This window comes from Meles meles, chromosome 3, assembly GCF_922984935.1.
Source record: "Meles meles chromosome 3, mMelMel3.1 paternal haplotype, whole genome shotgun sequence".
Taxonomy (NCBI): Eukaryota; Metazoa; Chordata; class Mammalia; order Carnivora; family Mustelidae; genus Meles; species Meles meles.
Window position 1 is genome coordinate 59,652,957 of NC_060068.1, and position 25,783 is coordinate 59,678,739.

A 25,783-nucleotide genomic window follows, 5' to 3' on the forward strand; every position below is an offset into this window, starting at 1 on the left:
TTACTTTCGAGGATGATTGGCATCAAACAAAGTGTTATCTTCATCCTCATCATCTTGTTCTAAAGGTGTCAACTCCATGTTTTCTATGTTAGTGTCCAAAACTCCGTATCTCCTAGTCTTTCGGTTTCTTCTTCTCATCCTATTAAACGGAACATATTGATCAATAAAAATTATTTGAATACAGCATTGATGATCCTTACTTTATTTTTTTTATAAACTACAAAATCCCTCGGTTGCTGACATCGGAGGCACTCAGCATCAGAATGATTGCATTTCAGCTTTGCGCAGTGGCAGTATCGTAGCCAATGAGGTTTATCCGAGGCGCGATTATTGCTAACAGAATGATTGCATTTCAGAAATGTAAACAATTTACTACTATCTAGGATTATTTATGAAACAAAATCTATCCTACTTGTCTTGTACCACTTTTTCTGTCTGACGTATTCTCATCCCTATCAGCTTATGGTGTGGACAGATAAATCCTTAAGGTACCATATACTTACGAAAGCCTTCTATTTCAGCCTTTTCCCTACCTTCCTCATGCCTTCTTACCACTGTACAGGATTAGGTACTTTCTGCCCCACTAAGAAACCTATTATGTATATACATGTTCAAATTCTGCACTAAGTAGCTTACAAACCTGGCTGCACGTCAGAATCACCCTGGGTATATTAAAAAGCTTCATACTTAGTCCTTATTTCCACATAATTAGTTCAGAGTTTCCAAGGAAAAGGAACTAAGCATCAATATTTTGTTGAAGTTCTACAAGTTATTCCAATGTGCTGAAAACCACGATCCTTGGTCAGTGGTTCCTGAAGTGTGGTTTCCTGGATCAGCAGAATTACTATCAACCAATAATTTTTTAGAAATGCAAATCCTCATGCCCACTCAGACCTAGTAAATGAAAAACTTTGACCTTGAGGCTCACAAACTCATGTTTTAACAAACACTTCTCGTCAGTAAGATGCATGCTAAAGTTTCAGAACCACTGCTCTAGAGAACTCAAATAACTTGATTTTTTCCTTCAAATTGTTCACCTCAATTTGCATTTACATTTGCTTATGTATATGGTTATTTGAGTCTTCATTTGCCTCTCTCCCACCAAGTTCCATGAGGGCAATTATGCATGTCTTGTTCACCACTCTATTACTACTCTGTAGCAGTGTCTGATTCAGATGCTCTTTAAATATTCATTCAGGGTCTGAGGGATATCATATTCTAGCTCAGTGCTCCAAATCCTACTCTATAATTAGTGCCTACGTTATCTCCAATGAAATAACCTCAGATCCACACACAAGAAAACATGTTTTACACAAATATCTATGGGAGATTAAGAAAAAAACAGAAGATATTTCAGTAAGTGACAACATGAAAATTTACTCACTTTATTTGATGTAACAGTGTGATAACAAATACCATGACTACAGGGCCAACTCTGAAGAGCTATCTATACAAATTTCTGCAAACGTGACCATGGCAATCCCCTGGGAGAAAACTGTCCTACACATACATACACGTATGACACAGATATACACAAACATTTGCTCAAGTGATATTTGAATTTTATTAAGCATCAGGCATTGTGCTAGCTTCTGAGTGTGAAGCACCTGGTCTCAGTGGTGAAAATTTAGAAAATTATACTAAGCCTGGATAAAACCAAGAAAAGCTTCCACCTGTCACTGCCTATAGATCTATCTATATGTCTACCCAAAGGTGATGGGACAGGAAACAAGAGGTTTAAGTACAGTATTTAAAACTACAAATGTAACCAGTATAAGAGTTAATACTAATGTTAAGACTTAAAAAATGGCAGTAAGAAGTATAAGCTAGTCTTTATATAGTGAGAACTTAAATGTACAAGTACATAGATGTGTGCATGTTTGTATGTATGTGTGTGTGCGCACATTTACACATACTAACACCCTATGTAGATCAGAAATCTAAACTTTTTCTGCAAAAGATCAAATGTAAATATTGTAGACGTAAAGATCACATATGGCTTCTTGCCACACATAGTCACCTTAATTTTTTGTTGTTAATTTTTCATAATCCTTCAAAAATATAAAAAAAAAATTCTTTGTTCATAGGTCTTTAAAAATAAATCATTGAACCAGATCTGGCTGATGGGCCACAGTGTACCAACCTGTGATTTTCTGTAAAAATTTTATGTAAAATGTAAAATGTAATTTTATGTAAAAATGTATGAGGCCACATAAAATAAACACAACAGAATTATTTCTGAAAGTAATTCACAGAAAAACTAAGAAAAATACTGACCCAGGAAGAAGGAATAAAAAGGTCTGGGGAATTACAGTTCATTATTAGTCCTTTTGAACCACATAACTGAATGACGTCTTCAAGCATTCCTTTGGTTTAAAAAAGTTATACACAAGAGTGAGTTAAGCCACTTGGCAGTCTAAATTAGGATATTCAGAGTCAGAATTTCTCCTCTTCCCTTTTGCCAGGTTTCCACTCAAGTTTCTACACCATATATGGATTTTCAAACATTCTTTCATTTTCAGTAAACAAAGAAGAAATTAATGTCATGTGACTTATTTTCAGAAAAAACAAGATCCTTCCAGGTCATATATACCAAGTAGTCGATCTGTCAATATCCTAGTCATTGCCAGTCACAGGATACTCTGGCAAGGCTTAAAAAGAGAAGGATACAAATATAGACCTTAAGGACTGTTGCGGTTTTCTCAGCTGACATTCTTCTCCATTCCCAAGGTCTTCATCCTCTCTTGACTGAATTCCCAATCTTTCAATGAGTGGCTAATCTGGCAAGCAATGCTATTGTCTATCTTTGTATGGTGTAAATGTTTGACTTTATTGGTTTGAGCGCTTTGTTATTCTAGCTTGCACTCCCCTTTAATCATTTATATAAAATAGTATCTTCCAAACATAAAGAGCTTCCTAACCTCTTTAAAAACAAGAACCTATTTCATATACACAGAAAGTACACGGTTAGGCACCAAGTAAGTGGGGGAATGCAGTTCAATTTAAATGAAGTCAGCATTTTAATAAATGTTACTAATTCATACAAGTAAAAAAAAAAAAACCTGTATAATGTTAAATAGAATTTAAAGTTGAAATGCAATTTCTAAAAAAAAAAAGTTCCCTAAATCCAAAGATCTAGGCACTGATGGCTACACGATTGTGACAGCAACTTGAGTATAAAAACATCAAATATATCCATATGCAGTGATTTTTCTCAGGGAGGATCAAAAAATCTGTAAAGCTTCAAAATTACTGAGCTGATTCAATGAACTATCTACTTAAAATAATAAATATTAAGCATAAAATACAAACATAAAATAATAAAAGTATACTGAAATTTTAAGTAAAAAGACTACTCTTCTTTTTTAATATGCAGTGTGCCTTATTTTTTTAAGCAAAGATGTAAGAGGGCTTTTAAAATTCACACATTTTAACAGCTATAGTTCTTTTCTCACAAATGAGTGTTTTCAGTAAGTTGATGACAATCTTGTCTATGTGTGTTGACAATTATACACATATAATTATAGATATGACACTTTTCTATTAGACATAGTAAATGCATACTGCAGTATGAAAACAAATTTTGTTGGCTCTTAACAAAAAAGTAGGGACTTTATAAATGTGTAGAGGAAAATATGGAAGATTAAAAGGGCAAAAGAAAATAACTATATAGTTGATTATACTGAGTGATATTCATTCCTCACAAGGCATGCACAAGGTATATGATCTTGATCAGATCCATTGCAAATAATCCTGTTATCATTCAAATCACTCTCTAATATAGTTGTAGATTCCTCAATGTTCCATTATACTCAGGTTGGTAAGAATTATTTCTGTTTAAATAGCATGTAAAAGCTACAGTACAAAAATAAAACCGAACTGCTAAAGTAAGCTTGATAAAATTTTATGTAAAAATGTATGAGGCCACATAAAATAAACACAACAGAATAAAACTCCATTTCATTTTACTACTCTATGAAAGAGAGAAAACTGATCAATATAACTTGCTGTGCCCATCTGGTTTTATTCTTTTTCCTTTCTTTTAAATGAAAGCCTATAGGGTATTAAGTATGGAAAGATTTAAGTAATATTCCTTAATTTCCTTAACTCCTTAATTTCTATAGCACATTCAAAACTAAACTGAGGAATATATTATTTACTGGGTATTTTATATACATACATTCTCCTATCTGAGAGGCATAATGATAAAGCAGAATAATTCTTAATAACTAAAAGTATAACTACTGATAAAAAAAAGTGATAAACTGATAAAAACTGATAAAAAAAGTTTTGTCTTAGCTATTTATGGGAAAACAGTAAAATAATGATCAAGAATGATTTTGAAGCTAATTACTTTGCCATTATAACATAATACACATAAAAATTAGTGAGACACAATTTTAGTTGTCTATGATTTATCAAGAAATCCAACTCAACTGAATATGTATATATAAAAATACTTTAATCTGATACCTCTCTCATATTCATTCCTCATTGCCAAAACCCAATCCATCAGTTGTCATTTCAAGTTCTTCAAGAAGCAGATACCAGTAAGAAATAAGATTATGTCATGGGCTGAACTATTCAAATTCATATGCTGAAATCCCACCCCCTAGCTCCTCAGACTATGTCTTTATTTCAAGATAAAGTCTTCGGGTGCCTGGGTGGCTCAGTGGATTAAGCCACTGCCTTCGGCTCAGGTCATGATCTCAGGGTCCTGGGATTGAGCCCCGCATCAGGCTCTCTGCCCTGCAGGGAGCCTGCTTACTCCTCTTTCTCTGCCTGCCTCTCTGCCTACTTGTGATTTCTCTCTCTGTCAAATAAATAAATAAAATCTTAAAAAAAAAAAGATAAAGTCTTAACAGTCAATCAAGATAATATAAAAAGTCATCAGAATGGGTTCTACTCCAGTATGATGTTGGGGGAAAAAAGAAAAAGAAGATATGTGTGTCTGAAAACAGACACACATATAAAAAGAATACCAAGTGGAGAAGAAGATGGCCTTCTTCATGCCAAGGAGAGAAATTTGAACAGAACTTTGTTTATTAGTCTGCTCAGGCTGCCATAACAAAATGCCATAAAATTGATTGCTTAAACAACAGAAATTTATTTGTCAATATATTGGAGGCTAGAAAGTCTAAGATCAAGGTACCAGGTTTCATTCTGAGGCTTCTCTTGGCTTGTAGGCAGACGCCATTTCACATGTGCTCAGTAGACCTCTTCTTTGTGTGTGTAGGGAGAAAGCTCTGGTATCTCTTCCTTTTCTTATAAGATGCATCAGCCCTATTGGATGAAGGCTGCCCTTATGGCCTCATGTGACTTTTATCATTTCTTTTAATTCCTGTCTTCAAATCAGTCACATATGAATTTGGGGGGTGGGTGGTAGGACATAAACATTCAGTCCAGAACATACCCTCACAGCATTCAGAAGGAACCAAGCCTGCCAATATCTTGATTTCTCTTATCTAGGCTCTAAAACTGTTAAGTAAAAAATTTTTGTTGTTTAAGTCACCAGTTACAGCAGGAAACCCTGGCAAACTGATAGATCATAGGGGATTTATTAGTGGGAAGGTCTCCAAAGTTAGAGGGAGGGAAAAGGAGAAGAGGAGATCCTATGAAGGTTAATGCAGGCCTAAGGCCTGTGAAAGAGAGTGGGAAGAAAGAATGGTTAGGTAGGAAGAGCAGTAGACTACAATGCAGTTCTGAGAAAGTTCTGAACCAGCCAATGGGATGTTCTTAGGCAAAGAAAGATTACCCATTAGAGGAAGGAGTCCTCTGTTAATCAAGATGGCCAGGTTTGGCCACACTCAGTCACTGGCTGGAAAAGGCCTAAGAATTATGGCCCTGGCATGGATACAATGATGGATCCAAAGCTGTGACAGCTGGAGGCTGCCAGTCAACTATGTTTCCTGCAGCAGGGTCTCTTAAAGGGAAGTCTGATCAGTATGTCTCCGGGGCTGTCACAATCACAAAGTCCTATTGATTGTACTTCCTGAGAATCATTCAAATTCACTTAAAGTATTCATCACTGCTATTATCAATCACCTTGACTTGATATAGCTTAATACCTGTGTACCTCTGTCTGCTCTGGTCACCCACTAACCTCCCCTCCCCATCCTCTAAAATCTCCAATGGTTTCCTATTGTTCAGGAGTAACAGTTGTGTAATATGGCCTATAAAGTTCAACATAAGATGGCTCATACTTACCTTGCTAGCTTCACCTTGCTGTTTACTCTACATTCTGCTTCACCTTCTGCACTCCAGCCACAAAGACTTCTAACTTGTATTCCCTTATAATGGCCATGTATTCTCTGTCATTGGCCTCACACTTTTCCCCACACACCACGCTATTGCTGTGTTAATGCCTATTCACCTTTCAGCTCCAGCTTCCTTAGAGAAGTTTTCCCTAATCCACCTGTCTAGGTTACAAATAAACACCTAGTATTGGTTTCCATAGCACCCCTGTACATCTCCTTCAAAGTACTTATTAATGATACACTTGCATACTTTTTTGTGTAACCTATTTGTCTTTCCTACTAGACTTAGTTTCATGGGAGCATGAAACTTTTTGCTCACCAATATACCCCCAGTACACAGGGAATGGCATAAAGCAGATGCCTACTATCTATTAAATAAACTAAAAAATGTGGATTGACAATATATATTGTGTTTTCTATGTATAACAACAAAATCTACAATTTTTTTTTTTTTTTTTTTGCTACTGAGAATTGATTTTATTAAGGGATTGTGTGCAAAATCTACAATTTTTATGTTAATCATCACCCCTGGGGTAAGAGAAGCCTGAAAAGAACATCATCTCCAAAAATACACCACAGCAAAACCTAGAGGAGCTAGCCAATTTTTTTTTTAATTTTTTAAAATTTAAATTCAATTAGCCAATACATCACTAGCTTCAGATGTAGTATTCCACAATTCATCACAATTTTTAAATCATAATATGGATAACATCCTTCTGGCTTAGGACAGAAAAAAAAAAAAGGACTAGAATAATTAAACATATTAAACATGCACTCACTCCAGGACTTCTCAGATACTCATTTAGTAGGTTTAAGTCAAGCCCAGGTGATTCTCATACCCAAATTAGAACCACCTATATTCAACCTGCATCCTGTTCTGAGTAGTTTCATTTTTATTTTTTGGGTATACGATTACCATGGTGTAACATGGAGTTATACTTCATTTACACTCTAAATTATTGAAGTTTATCCATTCAAAAGCCAAAGGGACTTTTTTTTTTTTTTTTTTGGCCTTCTTTTAAATTCTTGGCATTTGAATGTAACTATATCCAATGCTGAAGATATCACTGCCTTACCATACAGGATAAATGAGTTAATTCTACTCTTTTTGATGTCTCAAGATTATTATTATTATTATTATTATTATTATTATTATTATTATTATAAAACAGTAATGCTCTCAGGAACTGTTGACCCCATGTTGAAGTTCTCTGACTACTGTGCTTTTTTTTTTTAATTCCTTTGGCTTGTTTTCATAATTATTCTTCGGTCCTCTCTACTGTCCCATCAGCTATCAAGCTCTGTCACTATCATGACCCTGACTAAGTGCAGCACTAAAAAGAAGACCCTCCCAACAAGGTATCCTGCCACTGTTCATCTCCAGTAAAAATGTTCACTGCTAACACCCAAAACTTTGAAAAAAAAAATCAAATGCATGTTCATCTATGTTTAGAATACTACAATGTTGTTTTCTCTGATAGATCCCTTTTCTCATCCAGTTCCCTATAGTTCAGTAAATAACAATCAATCCCTGTGTTTAGACTTGTCTTCTATTTGATGGTATACTGGTAGACAGCCATAGGTGAAGTAAATCCTAAGTAAGTATTATATAACTTAGCTAGGAAGTGTCCTGTAGGAGAGTGCAGAGCACATAACCCCCTTGTTCACCTCTCACCTTGGTCTTTTCATGGATTTCCTAGTTTTCTTTTCAGGTACTAAAGCTTAGGATATACGACTTGATAATTCTTCTAAGAATTCAGCATGGAATTATTTCCCAACCACATTTACTTATTTTTTTTTATTTTTCAGATTTTATTTATTTGACAGAAAGAGGGAGAGAGCACAAGCAGGGGTACAGGTAGCCAGAGGGAGTGGGAGGATCAGGCTCCCTGCCGAGCAGGGAGCCCGACCTGGGGCTCGGTCCCAGGACTCTGGGATCATGACCTGAGCCAAAGGAAGATGCGTAACCAACTGAGTCACCCAGGCACCCCTACCAACCAACTTTAAATTCCTATTTAGAAGTCAGCATTTCCAATGTTCATTCTACCTCACCTCCTACTCTATGATCAACCATTGCTCCCAGCAGATTTCTCTTACAATCTCCCCATATCCCACCTTATCTCTAACCTTGTCAGACCTACCTCTACATATAAAACACTACATACACAGAGTATGTGAAGAGGTATCCAAAAACTACAGCAAAACCCCCAAAATATATCACAAATGCAACTCTAGACATACGAAATTAGTAATAATGTTAATTTTTACCTAGTGTGCGCATATATCAGGCACTAAGCCAAGCAGCTTACAAGCATTACCTGATACAATCCTCACAACAGTCCTATAAAAACCTTCATTTTAACACAGAAAGGCAGGGCTTAGAAAAAAATAAAACTTGAAATAGTAAATGGTAGAGCTAGGATTCAACACAGACACTTGACTCCTAAGTCGGGGATCTTAAACATTAAGCAAAACTGTCTTCCTAATGAATCAAAGTAATTTTAACTGAGGTCATGAAATCAGCTACCAAAACAGTCTTCTGATTCCCAATACAATGACCTCACATTACACCAAATTGAATATATTATTTTAGTGAACTGCATTTTCTGGTTCATTCTTTCATAGTAAAAAGTAATAACTTGGCAGCTATTTGCATTAACAAGTGCATTTATGTTCTGATTAACCATCTCTAAGTTTTGGTCACAGCAAAAAGAATATGCTTTTTGTTTATCCAAAAGGAAACCTTATTCTGTTTTATCAGTATCATGATTTTGTTTAGAGAGCAACTGGGCCCAGCCCTAAGAGATACATAATGATCGTAATAATTGGTGTAAACCAATCATGAAAACATAATTTTCCTTTTGCCAGTCATTGTCTAGGGCTGAGCAGAAAAAGCAGTTCACACAAATGAGACAGAATGGTATGACTGTAGCAGTGCGGTTTCTGGGAAAGATTTTTCTCCCTGATTAAAAAAAAAGAATATAGAAGAGAAGGCCTCTTTTCAGGCCCCCTTCTTTCCTGTTTGAGACACTACTTTGTGTCTTGTTAAAGCTGAGGTAGCCATCTTATAAAGGGAAAAGGATGGAAAAAAACATAGTTCTTGATAATCTTACAAAATCACTGAACTAACTCTCAGTCTGCCCATATTCATAAGTAAATAACAACAAAAAATTATGTCCTAAATTAAAGTCATTTTTAATAGGAGATTATATTACTTATAGGTAAAAACTTCCTAACCGATCACAGCACTTAGCATTTTAGCTTCTCTGAGTTAGGTTGCCAATCTTTCACCACTCAAATATGCATTTGCTTCTAACTTTCTTCTTTTTAAGAATCTTCTAGGCAGGTCCTATTACCAATCCCCCCATTCTGAATAATCACTTTTTTTTCTTTGCAGTTTTCAATAAAAAAATAAAGTGCCACAAAAAAAGTCCACTAAAACTTTTCAGTTTCATTCTACACTTTTTTTTTTTCAGTAACCCAGTAGTCTCATTTCCATCTAGATCATAACCTTTTCATTTTTTTCTCTCCTCAGAGACTCAGCAGCCCAAATTCATGAACACAACTGTTTTTAAACTGGACTCTGAAGACCTAGGTGTTTCAGTCAAACTGTAGCTGGTCTCTACCACTAAAAAAGATAAGACTTCAACATTAGAACAATGCACAAGGCCTCCCATCATGGGACCTGTCATGTCCGCTAGCCCTAGCCTCTCTAAGAAAAATTACTTTGTCTAAAGCTCTTCTGAATGGCTAACAGCAGTTAATGGTGTGTTCTACAGTGCAGAACCCCCTACTCTCAACCACAACTAACATGACCCTCTGATAGGCACTTTTTCTAAGGTTTGTCAATCTCTAGATTGAATTATGACAGATGATGTGGCCTAGTCTACAAAGATAAGCCAATTAGAATATATACCATAGGAAATCAATGTAGAAGAAAACACATGCACATAGGTGCAAACAAGAACATGAGAAAATTTGAAGCTGTGATGGAGATTAGCTCATGGACAGACTGCAAGGCATACATAGTAAAGGAAATAATGGGTGACAGTAGCCCTAAATTACTAAATTACTTAACTTTTATTAAGAAAGTAAAAAGTAGAAGCCACTCCCTCTTACTTTCCAGCTCTTCATACAGTTTAGGCTCCTTTCTAGGCTAAACCAGTCAGGAGCCCTTGTACATTCTTTAGGTTCTTTTACCAAGCTCTGACAACTGTGGAGGGCTTGGGCTGAAATGGTAAAATCCTAAAAGCAAGGTCAGCTGAACTGCTGACAACCCAAGCCTGCAGCTGAATTTTCTAAAGGAGAAATAAACTTTTACTGCATTAAGCCACTGAGACTGAGATCGTTTATTGCCTCAGCATAACCTATATTGCCCTGATTAAAATATTCAGATTCTCACATCCATTCCAATGTCTATAAAATCATCTACCTCAGAGGTTAGAATAGACTAACATGTTTTTAAAAAACCTTTATAAAAATTCTGTATAAACCCATATAAAGGTGTGTGTCTAATATGCCTAATGAAAAGAAAAAGTGTATAAATAAAAACATAAGGTTATAAATATTCAGAATGTAGTATGTTGCTAACATGAATTGACATTTACAGACTTGGGTAATAAAAGAAGGTTAAAACTATCACATTAACTGGAGGAATATAAGCCTACATGGGGCAGTACACATGTACACACCTGTATGTAAATTAACTAGTACAGGAAGTTTATTTTTTATCTTTTCAATCTTTTGTCATATTACTGAGAAAATCAGTGAATAAATAAAATTACAATATAAACTAGAGACAAACCAAAGTATATTTTAATATTTTTTACTTTAGAAAAACAACACAATTTGGCTGCAAAGAAGGAATAACATTATGTGCCAACCAAAATCTCCTAAGAAGACTCTGTATCTTCATGTTATTCTGAGAATTGCCAAGTCTCTGCCTACTTTTTATTACAGGAAAAAAAAATTGTATTAAAGAAAATAAGAGTAAAGATCTCTAAGAAATGACTAGGAAAACCCTAAGTAATTTCTTAAGAAAATGATTTTAAGATTCCAAATTTATGACTGAAGTATTTTTCATGCTGTTTTATATCATACTGACCAATGCAACTTATCAAGATGTACGTTTTAACCCAATTTTAGCTTTTTATTTTATTTCTCATGCTTAAGACAGAGCATAAGTAATTTTAAAAATACAGATTTGAGAGTTTCTTTACCAAAAATAAAATTAAAGGCAAATGTTGTAATATAAAAGATATATACAAACATGGGCAATGGAGATCATGATAAAACAACTCAAACTTTGAAGAGGAGGAGAAGCAGAGGTCACATTCAAGATATTTAGCTATTTAACAACTGCAAGACATAAAAATCAACTAACATGGGCAATGGAGATCATGATAAAACAACTCAAACTTTGAAGAGGAGGAGAAGCAGAGGTCACATTCAAGATATTTAGCTATTTAACAACTGCAGGACATAAAAATCAACTAATCAAGACGGATAATGGCTTTAACAACTGGCCCAAGTATACTAGTGCAGTGCGCTGATATATACCATCTGAATATTAGTACTAAAGTTACAAAATTCACATTTTTTGATTATTTCACTTTCAGGAAAACTCTGTAGTAACTAACCAGATGCATCTCAATCAAGTTTCCCCCGTTTGTCCCAAATCCAACCTTTTTAGTTACCAGCAAATGCATCTCCCAGTTACACTTACGCAATTCATTCTGATGATTGCAGTTACCTTAGATAACCATAATGCATATTATCTTGGGTAAATATATGCATTATATTTATGTATTTTAAACAGTCCCAGTTGATGTTTCTGGAGAGCCACAGATCATGAGTCCACAGCTCTTCAAATATAGAAAGTATGTGAAGTAAAGTAAAATAACTGGATTATTACAGAGCTGATGTTAATACCCATTGCACCAACTACCTCACATTTCTGATCTTCACTTCCATGCTTTGCTTTAGTTTTTCCATACATTCTTCCTACTTCCTTCAGCTATTTATTTAGAAAACATCTGAATACCTATTTTAGAAAAAGGTCTAAGGAATAAATAGTGTACAGAGGACAGACGGGTGAACCAACTATTACAGTTTACTGGAAATACTGCCATTATACTGGTGCTATGCCTGAATATTTGTGTACCTCCAAAATTCATGTTGAAACCTAACCCCCAAGGTGATCCTATTAGGAGGTTGGGTCTTTGGGAGGTGATTAGGTCATGAAAGTGGAGTCCTCATAAATGGGATTAGTGCCCTTATAAAAGCAGCCCCAGAAAGTCCCCCTGCCTTTCCACCACATGAGGTTACAGCTGGAAGGCACCATTTATGAATCAAAAAGTAAGCTGTCACCAGTCACCATATCCATCAGTATCATGATGATGGACTTTCGGACCCAAGAACTGTGAGAAGAAAATGTCTGTTGTTTATAAGCCATCTAGTCTGTGGTACTTTTGTTATAGTGCGCTGAATGGACCAAGACAACAAAGTCATCTGGGACCACAGAGGTTTTTTGATATAGCTGATGTTTTATTTTCATCTTCAAAGATATCTAGGATTTGATAAAAGCATGTAAACTCTCTGTTTGAAAAATGCACTTCCATAAAAATATGGCACACTTGACTGGAACAAAACAAACATGGAAAATTATGAAAAAAAGTTAGACTGAGGAGGACCTTAAATGTTAAGCTACATAATATGAACTTCATCCCATCAGATGCCATAGAATAACAATTCCCAATAGAACTTTCTGTGATGATGGAAATATTCTATACTATGCAGTCCAATATGACAGCCAGCCAGGAGACTCAGGTGATTAGAGAACTCTTAAAATGTTGCTAGTGCATCTAACAAGCTGAATTCAATTTTAATGTACTGGAGTTTTTAAAAAAAGTCACATGCAGCCAGTTGACTACCATACTGTACAGCCATAAAGCACAAGTGTAAGCATGATCAGATTTACATTTCAGAAGGAAGACTACCTGTTCAGTGAGGATGGTGGGTTGAAAGGGAGACAGGCTTAGGGGGGAAGAAATAACTTAGGATGGTAGCAGAGTAGCCAAATGATGTGATCCTAAAGGAATGTGGTATCAATGGAGCTAGCCAAGTGGTAACTGTGGTCAAGAGCTATTTAGAGGGGCGCCTGGGTGGCTCAGTGGGTTGAGCTGCTGCCTTCCACTCAGGTCATGATCTCAGGGTCCTGGGATCGAGTCCCGCATCGGGCTCTCTGCTCAGCAGGGAGCCTGCTTCCCTCTCTCTCTCTCTGCCTGCCTCTCTGTCTACTTGTGATCTCTTTCTGTCAAATAAATAAATAAATAAAATCTTAAAAAAAAAAAGAGCTATTTAGAAAATGAAACTGCATTTTCATTTTCATTTCACATCCATTGAGTGGATGTAGAGAGTAAACAAAAGGGAGACTTGGGGTGGTTCAGGATTCCAGTTCAAGAAACCATGTGTGTGGTGATGCCATTTACCTTTACAGAACAGTGCAGGGAAAGTTTGGGGATAAAAATGATGGTTTCAAGTTTGAACTTTATGAGTTTGAATCGTATTTCCAGTAAAAGTTGGCTGGACATAAGTGATGGAAACTAAGAAGGCAATCAATAGCTTAGAGGTGGTTATTAAAGAAGCGAATTTTGGATCGAACACTCAGAACACGTAGGCAGTCAAACTGCAGAGTTAAGGAAAGCACCCAGAGAATACCCAGATAGAGAAGAGGTGAAAGTCATTCTCCTCCACAAACATTTAATAAATATTTGTCTTCTAGAAACAAGGCAGGGGCTTTTAGGGACCAAAGATGAGTAAGATGCAGATTCTGTTCTCCAGGAGGTCAGAGGTATAAAAGAACGCTAGTAATAGGAAGAAGGGTCTGTGGAGAAAGAAGTTCATGGAAAACATGGAGAATAAATACTGGAAGAGTTATGAAAATCAGAAGCTGAAAGAAATGATAAAATATCAAATGCTACAGGAAAGATAAGAAAGTGTCCATTAAACTGCCTTTGGCTCAGGTCATGACTCCAGGGTCCTGGGATCAAGCCCAGCACTCTTTCTTCCTTTCCCTTTGTTCCTATCCACACCACTCAAGCTCTCTCCCTCTCAATTTCTCTCTCAAATAAAAAATAAAAAAATAAAAAAAAGAAAGACTTAGAATAGTAGAAGTAGAAACCAGACTGCAGCAACCAGAGAAGCAAATGAAAGGTACAGAATAGGAGCATTTCAATAGAGGATATCTCTCCCCCTCACCCATGTTATTCCTACCACATAGGATTTATTTAGATTCCTTCTTTCCATGTCTTCTCAAGGACCTGCCTTTCCTTTAATTTCAATATTTCTTTTTCTATTGGCTCTTTTCCTACTACAAACATCTGAATATACTTCAATATTATATTCTTAAACACCCCCTCCTCGTATTCAGTACTTCTCCCTGACAGCATAGCCAAAATTGTTAAGAGTAACCAAAACATATCCAAAAAGAAAAGGCCGACTGAAAAGCAGATTCAGTTATAAAGTTTTTAGATCATTCATGTTGATTAGGAATAAGGATTCCAGGCTTCTATACAAATTTAATAGTTTTTGCTGTATTAACTGACTGTCCAAATAGCCTTGTCCAGCCTCTCCCAACTAGCTTAACTTCTTGCCACTGTATTCCTCAAAGCTCAATTTCTTATCACAAAAAGTAGTGATACTCTTCCACTAGATATTAAGCTCCTTGAGGAAAAATACAACATCTTAGTTATCCCTTAAGTTCCCCTACCCAGGCTGTTATGTCACTCAAACTTACCTGATACCCTGACTGAATTTAAAGGTAGCCAACATAGTAACTTCTCCAACCACTTCTTAGCATAGTCCACATTCAGCACGTTACAAACATTCTCCTAACAACCGCACCATAAATGCAAATGATTTACGGATGTGACAAAACAAAAAACCCCTCAGCCCTTGGTTGTCCAAGGTAGACAGAGACAGGATAAATACTATCAAACACTCACCCCACATGGATATCAATTTCTAAGTGGGGCATGACATGAAAAAGGTTGGGAAGGGTTGCCCTGGGCCCAATACCCCCAGTAAATTAACCGCCTTACTTTTATCTCCTAAAACTGTATACCTGATGAACACTGCTTAAGTAGAGAAAGTCCTATTATCACATGTAGAAAAACAAGAGTGGAGAGACAGCTTTAAAAGCACTCCCTGAAGCCAGGATTATTCCACGAGAAAAAAAGAGACAAGACCAGTGGAAGAGATCAGAAAATAGTAATGAAAGAAAAAGATAATAGTCATTATCACTACTAAAATTCATTGAGCAATTACTAGTGCCAAGAACTGTGCTAAGTACTTTGTATAGATTCTTGAAACAATCCTTTCTGATAAATCCTATCGTTTTCTCTATTTTACAAAACCTGGGCTGAACCTTAGATATGCCATTTAATTCACATGAGGATATACAGCAAGTAAACTCTCATGTAAAGCTACAACTAGAACTCAGGGAATCTGACTGCTCATCAGGCTACACTGAAATGGGATCAGGGCAGCATGATGAAAGAGAGGTCAAGGCAGCAAAAATAACTCAAGAATTAAATGATAAGTAAGAAATGCAGCCAAACTGTTCAGAATAATACCAGACTCCTCTGGTAGAATAAAGAACACTTGGTAGTTTGAAGGTGATTAGTGACTACCAACTGAGGGTCAAATTGCTGTACACTTTTTTAGCCAGTCATAGGAACTTGTACTTTAAACTGCTGTATTCAAAATTTATATATATTTAGCAAGATGGGTATGAAAAATTTATATCCCTCCTTGAAACCTGGAGCAAAGGAAGATCAGGGAGGTAAACATCTCTTGTTTTTGGTTAACTGTATTCTTTTCCTGCTTACATTCATATTCCTTTATTGGTAGTATCTGTACCACGATAAACACGTCTGGTGAGGTAATAATTAGGATTGCAAGCATCTCTGCCCAGAGGTAAGTAAAATTTATTTCTCCTTCCATGGAATTTAATTCCTAAACTGAGAGACAAAAAGACTGAAAACCACTGCACATCTTTATAGTGGAAAGAAACTTCTGTTTTGGTTTCTTACCTCTTAAACTGCTGTAGTTCCTACCTATTACCAAAACCTAATTCTTCAGTTACTCTTTGACTTTTGGGGATTAAAAAAAAATCCCCCTTAGTTTAAGTTACCTAGGACTGTTTCATGTGTTTAACCAAAATAATGAGGGATACAAGCAGTACCTAATCCTTTAATATTAATTAGAAGGAAGTAGGAAAGGAAACGTACACAGGAGATGGATGAGGGGCGTTATTTCTTTTGAAAAACTTAGCAACTATTTTCCCTACTTAAATATTTATTTTCTCTGTCTGGTCAAACCTACTTCATTTACTAAACATCTAGGTACAAACGTTGTGCTTAGTCCTGGGTAAAAAAAATAAGTAAATAGCCTCTGTTCTCATAGGGTTTCTATGCGTCTTCTCCAGCCACTTCATTTCACAATGATTCTGCTTATAGCACTGATACATAATCACCTTGACATTTTGGCACTTCACCACAACGCCACATAAGCATTTCATAATATTTGAAGAGTATGACTAAATGGTTAGGGAAGGTAAGTTGCATCTGTGCAAAGAATATCAATTCTTTAAGAATGTATACTTGTTAAATATATTTCCAAGCTCTGAATCTCTATATTAAACATTCAACATATCTTACTTAGCTGAACAAATGATGGCAAACCAGGACAATTTATACTTGTTGAGAAAAATCCACTTTCCAAGGATGTATTAACACACAGAATATAAGTTCTAAGAAGGCAAAGGCTTTTCTCATCTTGAGCACCGCCGATTCTTACCACAGGGCCTACCACTAGCACACTGTAATCGCTCAAGCATATTTACTGAATAAATGGCAGCGAGTAAATACATAAATGTTAAGGAGTCAAAGTATTCCCTGTTTTTGCCTAAAGTGAGTGATTTCTATTGATGTCTTATGATTTTATAAGTAGTGTTGAAACCATATGTCCTCTGGGAATATAAGAAAATAAATTCTGTAACGGAGGTTCTTGTTAAGCAACCAGATGGAAAAGATATCATTACCAATCCCACATTCATAATTCAATAATGAATTGCTCCAGGAGGAACTAAGGTAGAAATATGTATGATCAGATTAATAGAAGTTGCTGTAAAATATCACTACTCCCTGACTGTGTCTAGCAAATTAAAAAAACCTCTGATGGGGGAAAGGGAAGTAGGGGTTGAGGTAGAATGCTAAATTATTTCACGTTGGCAGAGATACACTATCAATAAATGCTAAGGTTAACTCACTTTTTAAAAATAAAATTTATTTTTTAATGTTCACAGAAAGCATTATGTTTTAAATAGAAAGGTACTGTGCATATAATATTCTCTTGATTTTTGTCCGAAAATAAGCTAGTCATCCTTATGTGCAGTATCACTTTAAATTGGTGACTTTAAGTAATCACAGAAAGCAGTATAGTAACTAGGCAGGTAGGGCTGGATTTCAATGCAGTTCTGCCAAGGGCTATTTTGTTCACTTGGACAAATCATTTAACCTCAAATTCTTTACCTGTACAAGAATAGTATTATTTGTTTTGAAGGTTTTTGGCGGGTATTAAGATGGAAAATGTCCATAAAGTACATGGCATTGTATCTGGTACGTAAATAAGTAACAAATGTTAGGTAGCATGATGATAAGTAAAATTTCAAAAATGTTTCAGTTACAAAGTAAAGTTCTTTTAAAGAAAACTAGTTTAGTGTCTTAGCTTATAGGTATAGGAACCATTAAAATTAAATTAGTATTGGGTATTTGTCAACATTAAGTATTAATAGGACCTGACTTTTTTACTTTTCCAGAGATCCTGCACATTCTGTATTATCTGATTGGGTGATTTATTATCTGATTGGGTGATTAGTGTGTCTCTCTGCTCCTCTAGTCTATAAGTGCCATGGAGGCAGAAACATCTATTTCTCTCACATTGGATCCCCAATGCCCAGTTCTGAGCAGCTGAATAAATACTCACTGCCTGAATGAAGGCTAGTGTACTAAATTTCATGCTCATCTCACTATATAAAATAGCTCCTCCCCCCCATTTTACATCAAGAGATATTAAACTAGAAAGGTTAAGTGACTTGCTAAAATCAGAAAGGAGAAAAGTGTCAGGACTGGAATCCAAGTCTTGGTCTCCTAGTACACCATACTGAATACAGTATGGAAAAGCATCACTGCCACAGCATGAAAAAATAACTAATTCCTTGTTTTTAAAGCAAGGACCATTCTTCACAAAGTTATACCAAAATTGCTTTTAAAATAATCAAATACCTGCTAAAAAAAATAATAACCCTGCCATTTTTTTCTTGCTTTATTGATTTTACTGTGAGAAGAATGTCTTACAGAGAGGAAGGAAATCTAAGTATTATTGAGATCTTCATTCCTCTTTGTTCTATCAATAAGAAGCAATTACCATGAAATTTCCAAATCTTTACCACCGACCTATAACAATATTAAAGAAAGAATACTCATTCGTTAGACAACTACTTATTCAGTGCCTATCATATGTTGTACATAAGGTTCAGCACTTAGGATATAGTACCGAATAAGACAGAGAAGGAGTCTTTTCTCATAGAGACTATATATTTTAATCTTAGGAAGCCTACTCTTTTCCTTATATATATTTTTCAATTTCTACTGAGACAATCTAGTTTTTTTGGAGTATTTTCAGCCTCAAAATTTTTATTTTTTATTATTTTATTATTATATATTATATGTTATATATATTATTATATTATTATTTTATTTTATTATTTTATTATCTCCAGTCACATATTTGTTATAATTGAATTAGATTAAAACAAAACAACTTTTAAGTTTCATGGAGTTCAAGTATTTTACAAATAAAATATTCTCAGTGTTACCACCCAAGAGTTAGCAAAATGATTTTTGCCCATTCTTTCTCCCTGGCACAAATAAACTAATGTTGATATGCTGTTAGACATACTTTCAAAGTGGGGAGCCAAAATGGGCATTCATCAAAATAGTTTTCATCCTGGAGCAAATATGTGAATTCTGAACACTGCCCAAACACTGTTAGCATCAATCAAGCCTGGAACATCAGGTAGCCACCTAAATTTAGTACTTGAACTGAATGTTCATCTATCAGATAATGGTTCAGAACGAATAAATGAATATATTAGATGCTGGTTAAACTGATTATGTGCATGTTTTCTTAGCCAAAGTTCAGAATTTGGCTATTAACATGTAATATGTTAGTGTGTCATCCAATGGAATCATACTGAAGACTGTACCCTTCCAAGCTTTACAGAAATGAAGATAGAAAATCAATGGCAATAAACATTTATATGTAAGATTATAAACTAGGTAGAAGCAAAATGAAAAGATAAGAATCATCCCAAAAAAGTTATCATCAGGCCCATAATTTACAAGTATAAGAAACATAATATTCAAGGGAACTCCGGAGATTTAGAGGAACGATAGATATAGCATTAAGTAACAGTGAAAAAAATAATGTCTCCTTCAATTTTGTTCTAATCTTTGTATCAAGAAGAAAGTATCATATCGTGGCTATGTCTTTAACACTTTATGAACATGTTCTCACCTCCCCTTTAACAGAAAGTGGACCTGGATTTGCTGGCTTTGTGAATCAATAGTATCTAGCTTAGATAATGCTCTTTACACCATTGGTTCTCAAATGTTTTGGTCTTGGGATTCCTTTACACTCTCAAAAATTATTCCAAACTCCAGAGAACTTATTTTATATGTGGATTGCACATATCAATAGTTAATATATTAAACCTAAGAAACTTTATAATATTTATCATTTAAAATAATAAATCCATTACATGTTAACATACCTTTTACGAAAAATACACTTGTCAAAAAGAAGACTGAAAAAAGTGAAAAATGGCACTGATGGAGACTTTCTCAAATTCCTTTAATATCTGGCTTAAACCACTAAAACTAAATAGAAGAAGGAAAACAGCCAGGTGTTCATATTTTTTCCTGCATTTGATCATTTGCAATATGTTATTTGGTTGAAATATATAAAATCCAGGTTCACATACATATGAACCTGGAAAAGGGAGGAACATTTTAACAGTCTTCTCAAATACTAGTGTTTATTTTTTTTAATACTACACCAAAACTCCACAAGAGGTAAAAACTACTTCGACAGTGCTCCCTTAGCTCTTTTCTTGGTTGAATTCTTCAAATAGTGATGTCTTGGTTCTATGTCAGCTCTTCAGAAAGATAGTAACCATCTAAGCCACTTAAATAATAACCTTATTATAGATTTTCAACCCTATAATCTTATTATAGATCTCTTCCAAGTCAATCTTACTACATGAAATATTTAAATATAATTGGTGTCATAAAACAATTTTACTTCAGTAATAAAAAATTCATCAAATGAAGGTGACTGATAACAGTAATAAATGTCATTAATTTGATTATATAACTCCTTTTCTGCTTTATATGGCATGAAGTAGAATAATAAGTGGCAATCAATCATTTACTTGTATTCATAACCTGGTACTTAAACAACATAATGACCTGGTCTACTTAATCCAAAGGTTGAGTGTATGTCAGACCTAGACTTCTTATTAAGGGGGAAAAAAGATGGAAAAACATTCAAACAAAGCGGAATTTATCATCATAGATACTAGATCTCGGGGCGCCTGCGTGGCTCAGTCGTTAAGCATCTATCTGCCTTCAGCTCAGGTTATGATCTCAGGGTCCTGAGATCAAGCCCTGCATCAGGTTCCCTGCTCAGCAGGGAAGCCTGCTGCTTCTCCCTCTCCCACTCCCCCTTGCTTGTGTTTCCTCTCTTGCTGTGTCTCCGTGTCAAATAAATAAATAAAGTCTTAAAAAAAAAAAGATATCAGACAACATGGGACAACAGATAAATCACTTTATTCCTCTGAGTCATTTTCCTCACAGGTAAGGTGAAAGGTGTCATTTAAGTCATCATATACGTTCCAAATCTGAAATTTAAAGAATTCCATAATCAAGCATTCTGTAGTAAGAATAGGCTTAAAATGATTAATTTTGTAAATTTAAACTTTTGAATGACTTAGAACTATTATTTATAGATGAACTCATTTTATAAAGCCTTTTGGGTAAGTGAAATATCAAATTTATCCATTTACAAATTCAAAATTTTGTATATTTGAAGTCAAATATTTAGTTTTGTTAGGTATTAAATATTTGCTCCAATATTAAAATTGAATATATTTGACATTCTTTTGCTGTATAGGTTTCCCATCTCATCATGCAACTGTTAACATTTTGCACTGAAATACTTCGTGCCATGCAAAATGAGTGCTAAATGTTTCCGATTAATTGGGTACATGGCATAGACTGAACCACAGGAAGTTGTTACTTTTTCCAGGTCAAAAACAGTGGAATGTAGTAAACTTTATATATTATAATCTAATTACTTACATGGCAGATTAAAGACCAATATGAGAAAATGCTCATAAGGAATAACTTTTCCTATAAGTTTTATAAAATTTTATATATTTTTTTAATTTTTAATTTTATAAACTTAAAATTTTTTAAATTTTAAATTTTACAAATTTTATAAAATATTTGTAAGGTCTTTCTGCAATACTATTAATAAATAATACTATTTTTCTAATAAGTGAGAGTATTTTACGAAGAACTCTAGGTCTCACAGGTATTACTAATAGGAATCCTATCCTTAGGAGGCTTGCATTCTGATAAGCAAAATGACAAAGTACACAACAATATATAGAGTAGAAAGAGAAAAGTAGTAGAAGATAGTGTGGTCAATACAAGATTGCTTCGTCTTCAAGGAAAGTGTGCCCTTTGAGCCAGGTAAAGAGATTTGGAGGTGAGGTATAAATTTATAATTTATAAATGAAAAAAACTACTTGGTGGTTTAACTTCTTCCATTGGTACCACAGGCTTTTAAAGACAAATATCACAATCACAAATATCAAACCTGCACTCAGGCAGGCATCCCTGATAATGCGGGCAAGCAAGTGCAACGCCAGGTCACAGGAATCTGCCTTGCTAGGTCACCAGGCAGCCCATCTCAGGTCTGCAGGGGAAGCTCACAGAGGCTTTGCCTCACCTGACTGTCCTGACGACGAAGTACACCAGCACGGCGCCGCTCACCACCATCAACACGGTCAGGGCCCGTTGGGTCATAGGCTTGTCGCCAGGGTTGGGGCTCACAGCAAGGCTCCCACCCACTGAGACTTCTTCCCCCGCCTTCCCTCCGGAGTCGTCTGCAGAAAGCCCCGCCCGGGGACTACTGCCATTGCCGCTCTCAGCGCCCTGCGGCCCTGCGGCTTCTGCCGGAACGCGGCCGGGGGACTGGGCCGCGGTGGGTCCGGGGGGCAGGGGTGGGGGGGTGCGCTGCCCGCGGTCCGGAGGCCCAGGGTCCGGTGCGGCCTCGGCCGCCTGCAGCAGCAAAGCCAAAGGCCCTCCCAATCCTGGCAGCAATAGCAGCAGCAGGAGGGCGAAGGCCAAGAGGTGGCTGAGACAGGAGCTGCAGTGCCGGACCTTCATCGTCCCCCTGACCGCCCTCTCACCACGCGGGAGCCGCGGGGCCCGCCGCCCTGGCTCCAGGAGGAACCATGGGCGCAGTGGAAAACGAAGAAGTGACCAAATCCTGAACTGAGGCCCGGCCCTGGCAGGTGGTAGGGGTAGGGGCAGCGGCAGCGGCAGCGGCAGCGACAGCTGCCCAGACAAGCGGAAGTTCGTACATCTCAGCGGCCGGTGATACTACGGACGCTTTAGGTTGCTAACAAGTAAGGGCTGGCGCGTTCAATGACGTCAGGCGCGTACTGTCTTCTGCGCACGCGCCCTGCCAGAAGGCACTGCTGAGCTCTGCGGTTTTGTCAGAAGTAGGAAAGTAAACAAAAGATGGTGGTGTAAAGTGAACAGCAACTCTCTTTAGGGAACCGTGAGAGAGCGGAAGTTCCTAATTGAGTTTCTTGGTGCAAAGCTACAGAAACACAGCTAAACATTGGTCAAGACGGGCTTGACTTTACCTCAGCTCAGGTACAAATTATGGACCTCTTTCTCCTTTAAGACCCTGATCTCCCTTAGAGCATTTACTTTAGAAACTCGTGATTGTAAATTCATTCTCTGCCCTTCTGAGATAGAAATCCTTTTAAAAGCTCACGTTGGTTTTACCGCCAAGGGCTGTCTTTTTAAAGGAACATCTTTTTGAAATGTAATCAAAGAAGACGGCCACCCTTCTAGTCAGTATGGAAGGGTAGAAGAGCCTAACTCAGGCTCGCACACTGTGCCAAGTCGTAAAACTGCTTTCACAAAATTAAGGGGAAAAGTAAGCATTTCCTTTGGGAAAGGCCAATTAGTAAACAGGATCTATGATGCACCCTACCCCAGCTTTTAAAATCCCCAGGAAGTTCCGAGGGCTTGAGCTGGAACGGAGTTGTGGCCTTTCTCCTCTATTGCCATAATCTTGAATAAAACCTTCCTTATCTGTTTAATTTTTTTAAAGATTTTTAATTTTTTTTTATTTATTTGACAGAGAGAGAGAGAGAGATCACAAGTAGGCAGAGAAACAGACAGATAGGGAAGCAGGCTCCCTGCCAAGGAGAGAGCCCGATGGGGGGCTTGATCCCAAGACCCTGGGATCATGACCTGAGCCGAAGGCAGAGGCTTAACCCACTGAGCCACCCAGGCGCCCCTCTGTTTAATTTTGACATCAATAATAAGGAACTTCGGTTTTAGCAGATAACCAACAAACAAAAAACGCCTGACCAGACCTGCAGTTAACATTTTTTTAAAGGTTTTATTTATTCATTAGAGAGAGAGAGAGAGAGAGAGAGCATGAGCAGGGGGAGGGGCAGAGGGAGAAGCAGATGACCTTGGAATCATGACCTGAGCTAAAGGCAGAGGCTTACCCAAAAGAGCCACCCAGGCGCCGATCATTTGTTCTTTTTTTTAAAAGAAAGGTTATCCATTCAACAAATTGATTAGAATTTCTACTCCTTGCTTAGCAGTATGCTAAATTATGGGTATCTGACAGTAGACAAATAAGATGTGATCCTTGCTCTTATAGCATTTAAGTTCAAATAGAAGTAACACAATAAGTAATTGCACTCATTCTGAATTCTGAAATGTGTATTATAAATGACAAGTACAAGGTCTGTAGTAAAACTTTGGTAAAGGGCTATTGTAGTTAGTGTGGATAGGATAATATCTTTTAGCTGCTTTATGCTTTAGCTGGAAGTAATAGAATAATGCAATTGCTCCTGCCCAGTAGAATTGCAGAGACTAGGTATCTTTTTTTTTTTTTTTAAGATTTTATTTTATTTATTTGACAGACAGAGATCACAAGTAAGCAGAGGCAGGCAGAGAGAGAGAGAGGAAGGGAAGCAGGCTCCCTGCTGAGCAGAGAGCCCAATGCTGGGCTGGATCCCAGGATCATGACCAGAGCGGAAGGCAGAGGCTTTAACCCACTGAGCCACCCAGGTGCCCCAAGAGTAGGTATCTTAATGCTGTATTGCAGTGTGAGAAAGAGCGAGCATTAGTGACACACCCTAATTTTAGCTTCCAACCTGGCCTTTATCAGTAATAAAATGGCTGTTTGGATTTTCCATCTCCCTTATTCACAACTTTCTTCAGAGCTATATATGGAAGAGGGTTGGTATTTAATGCTTTTCCACCTTTCAAAAAGTCTAATATACAACACATCCAAAAAAAAAAAATGCATCACCTTTCCTTCCTTACAATATGTCATTTTACCAGTGTGTACTTCATCTTCATTAATGGCATTATTTGTCTCTCAGATGTTAAAAGTGAAATCTTGGGGTCATCCTTTACCATTGATTTACCATTTGCATGAATCCTTGCCAGAAACTAGGACATATGAAGTGCTAAATAATTGAAATAGCAAAGTCAAACTAATGCTTCCAAATGATTAGAGTATATCATGTTCTATCTTTTTCTCCAAATGTGACTCTCAGCTACCTGAATCAGAATCAGAAATGGAATATGTTTAAATTGTAGGTTCTAAATCACTTTTCCAGAAATTCTGAACTAGAATTTTTGGGAACAGTGATAAGAATTATCTATGTATTTTTACTAAGCTCTCAGAGTGATTTTCATTTGCAGTAACGTTCAAAAATTTCATTTCTTTCCCTTGCCACCTGCATCCAGATGCTATCAAATTATCCACTTTCCAGTATCTTTTTAATTAATTAACTCTTTTCTCCTGTGCTTCTGACAAGAATCATTTTTTCATCTTACTAGGGATATCCTCTAGCCTGCTTGGATCCCAGCCCTTTCTACCTTCAGTTAAACTTTATATATTACTGTGAGCATAAACTTGCAAGCTCAGATCTCTCTTACAAAAACAAAAACAAAAACAAACAAAAAAAATAGATTTTTCCCCCAGAGATTCCGAGTCCTCAACAACAGTGATCTTAAGCATGCAAAGCATCTACAAATTATTGTGTTCTTCAAAGAACACTATTATTT

General features: G+C 36.4%; 1 protein-coding gene and 1 pseudogene across 1 annotated transcript; one reads left to right on the forward strand and one right to left on the reverse strand.

Moving 5' to 3' along the window:
• On the reverse strand, positions 1-23,028 carry FAM174A (family with sequence similarity 174 member A). Its single transcript, XM_045998673.1, has 2 exons — positions 22,398-23,028; positions 1-139 (listed from the first exon to the last, which is right to left on the reverse strand). Exons 1-2 carry the CDS (start codon positions 22,835-22,837, stop codon positions 1-3), a joined length of 579 nt encoding a protein of 192 aa, XP_045854629.1. The 5' UTR covers positions 22,838-23,028.
• Positions 277-430, forward strand: LOC123939432 (annotated as a pseudogene).
• Positions 23,029-25,783: the final 2,755 nt, after the last annotated feature.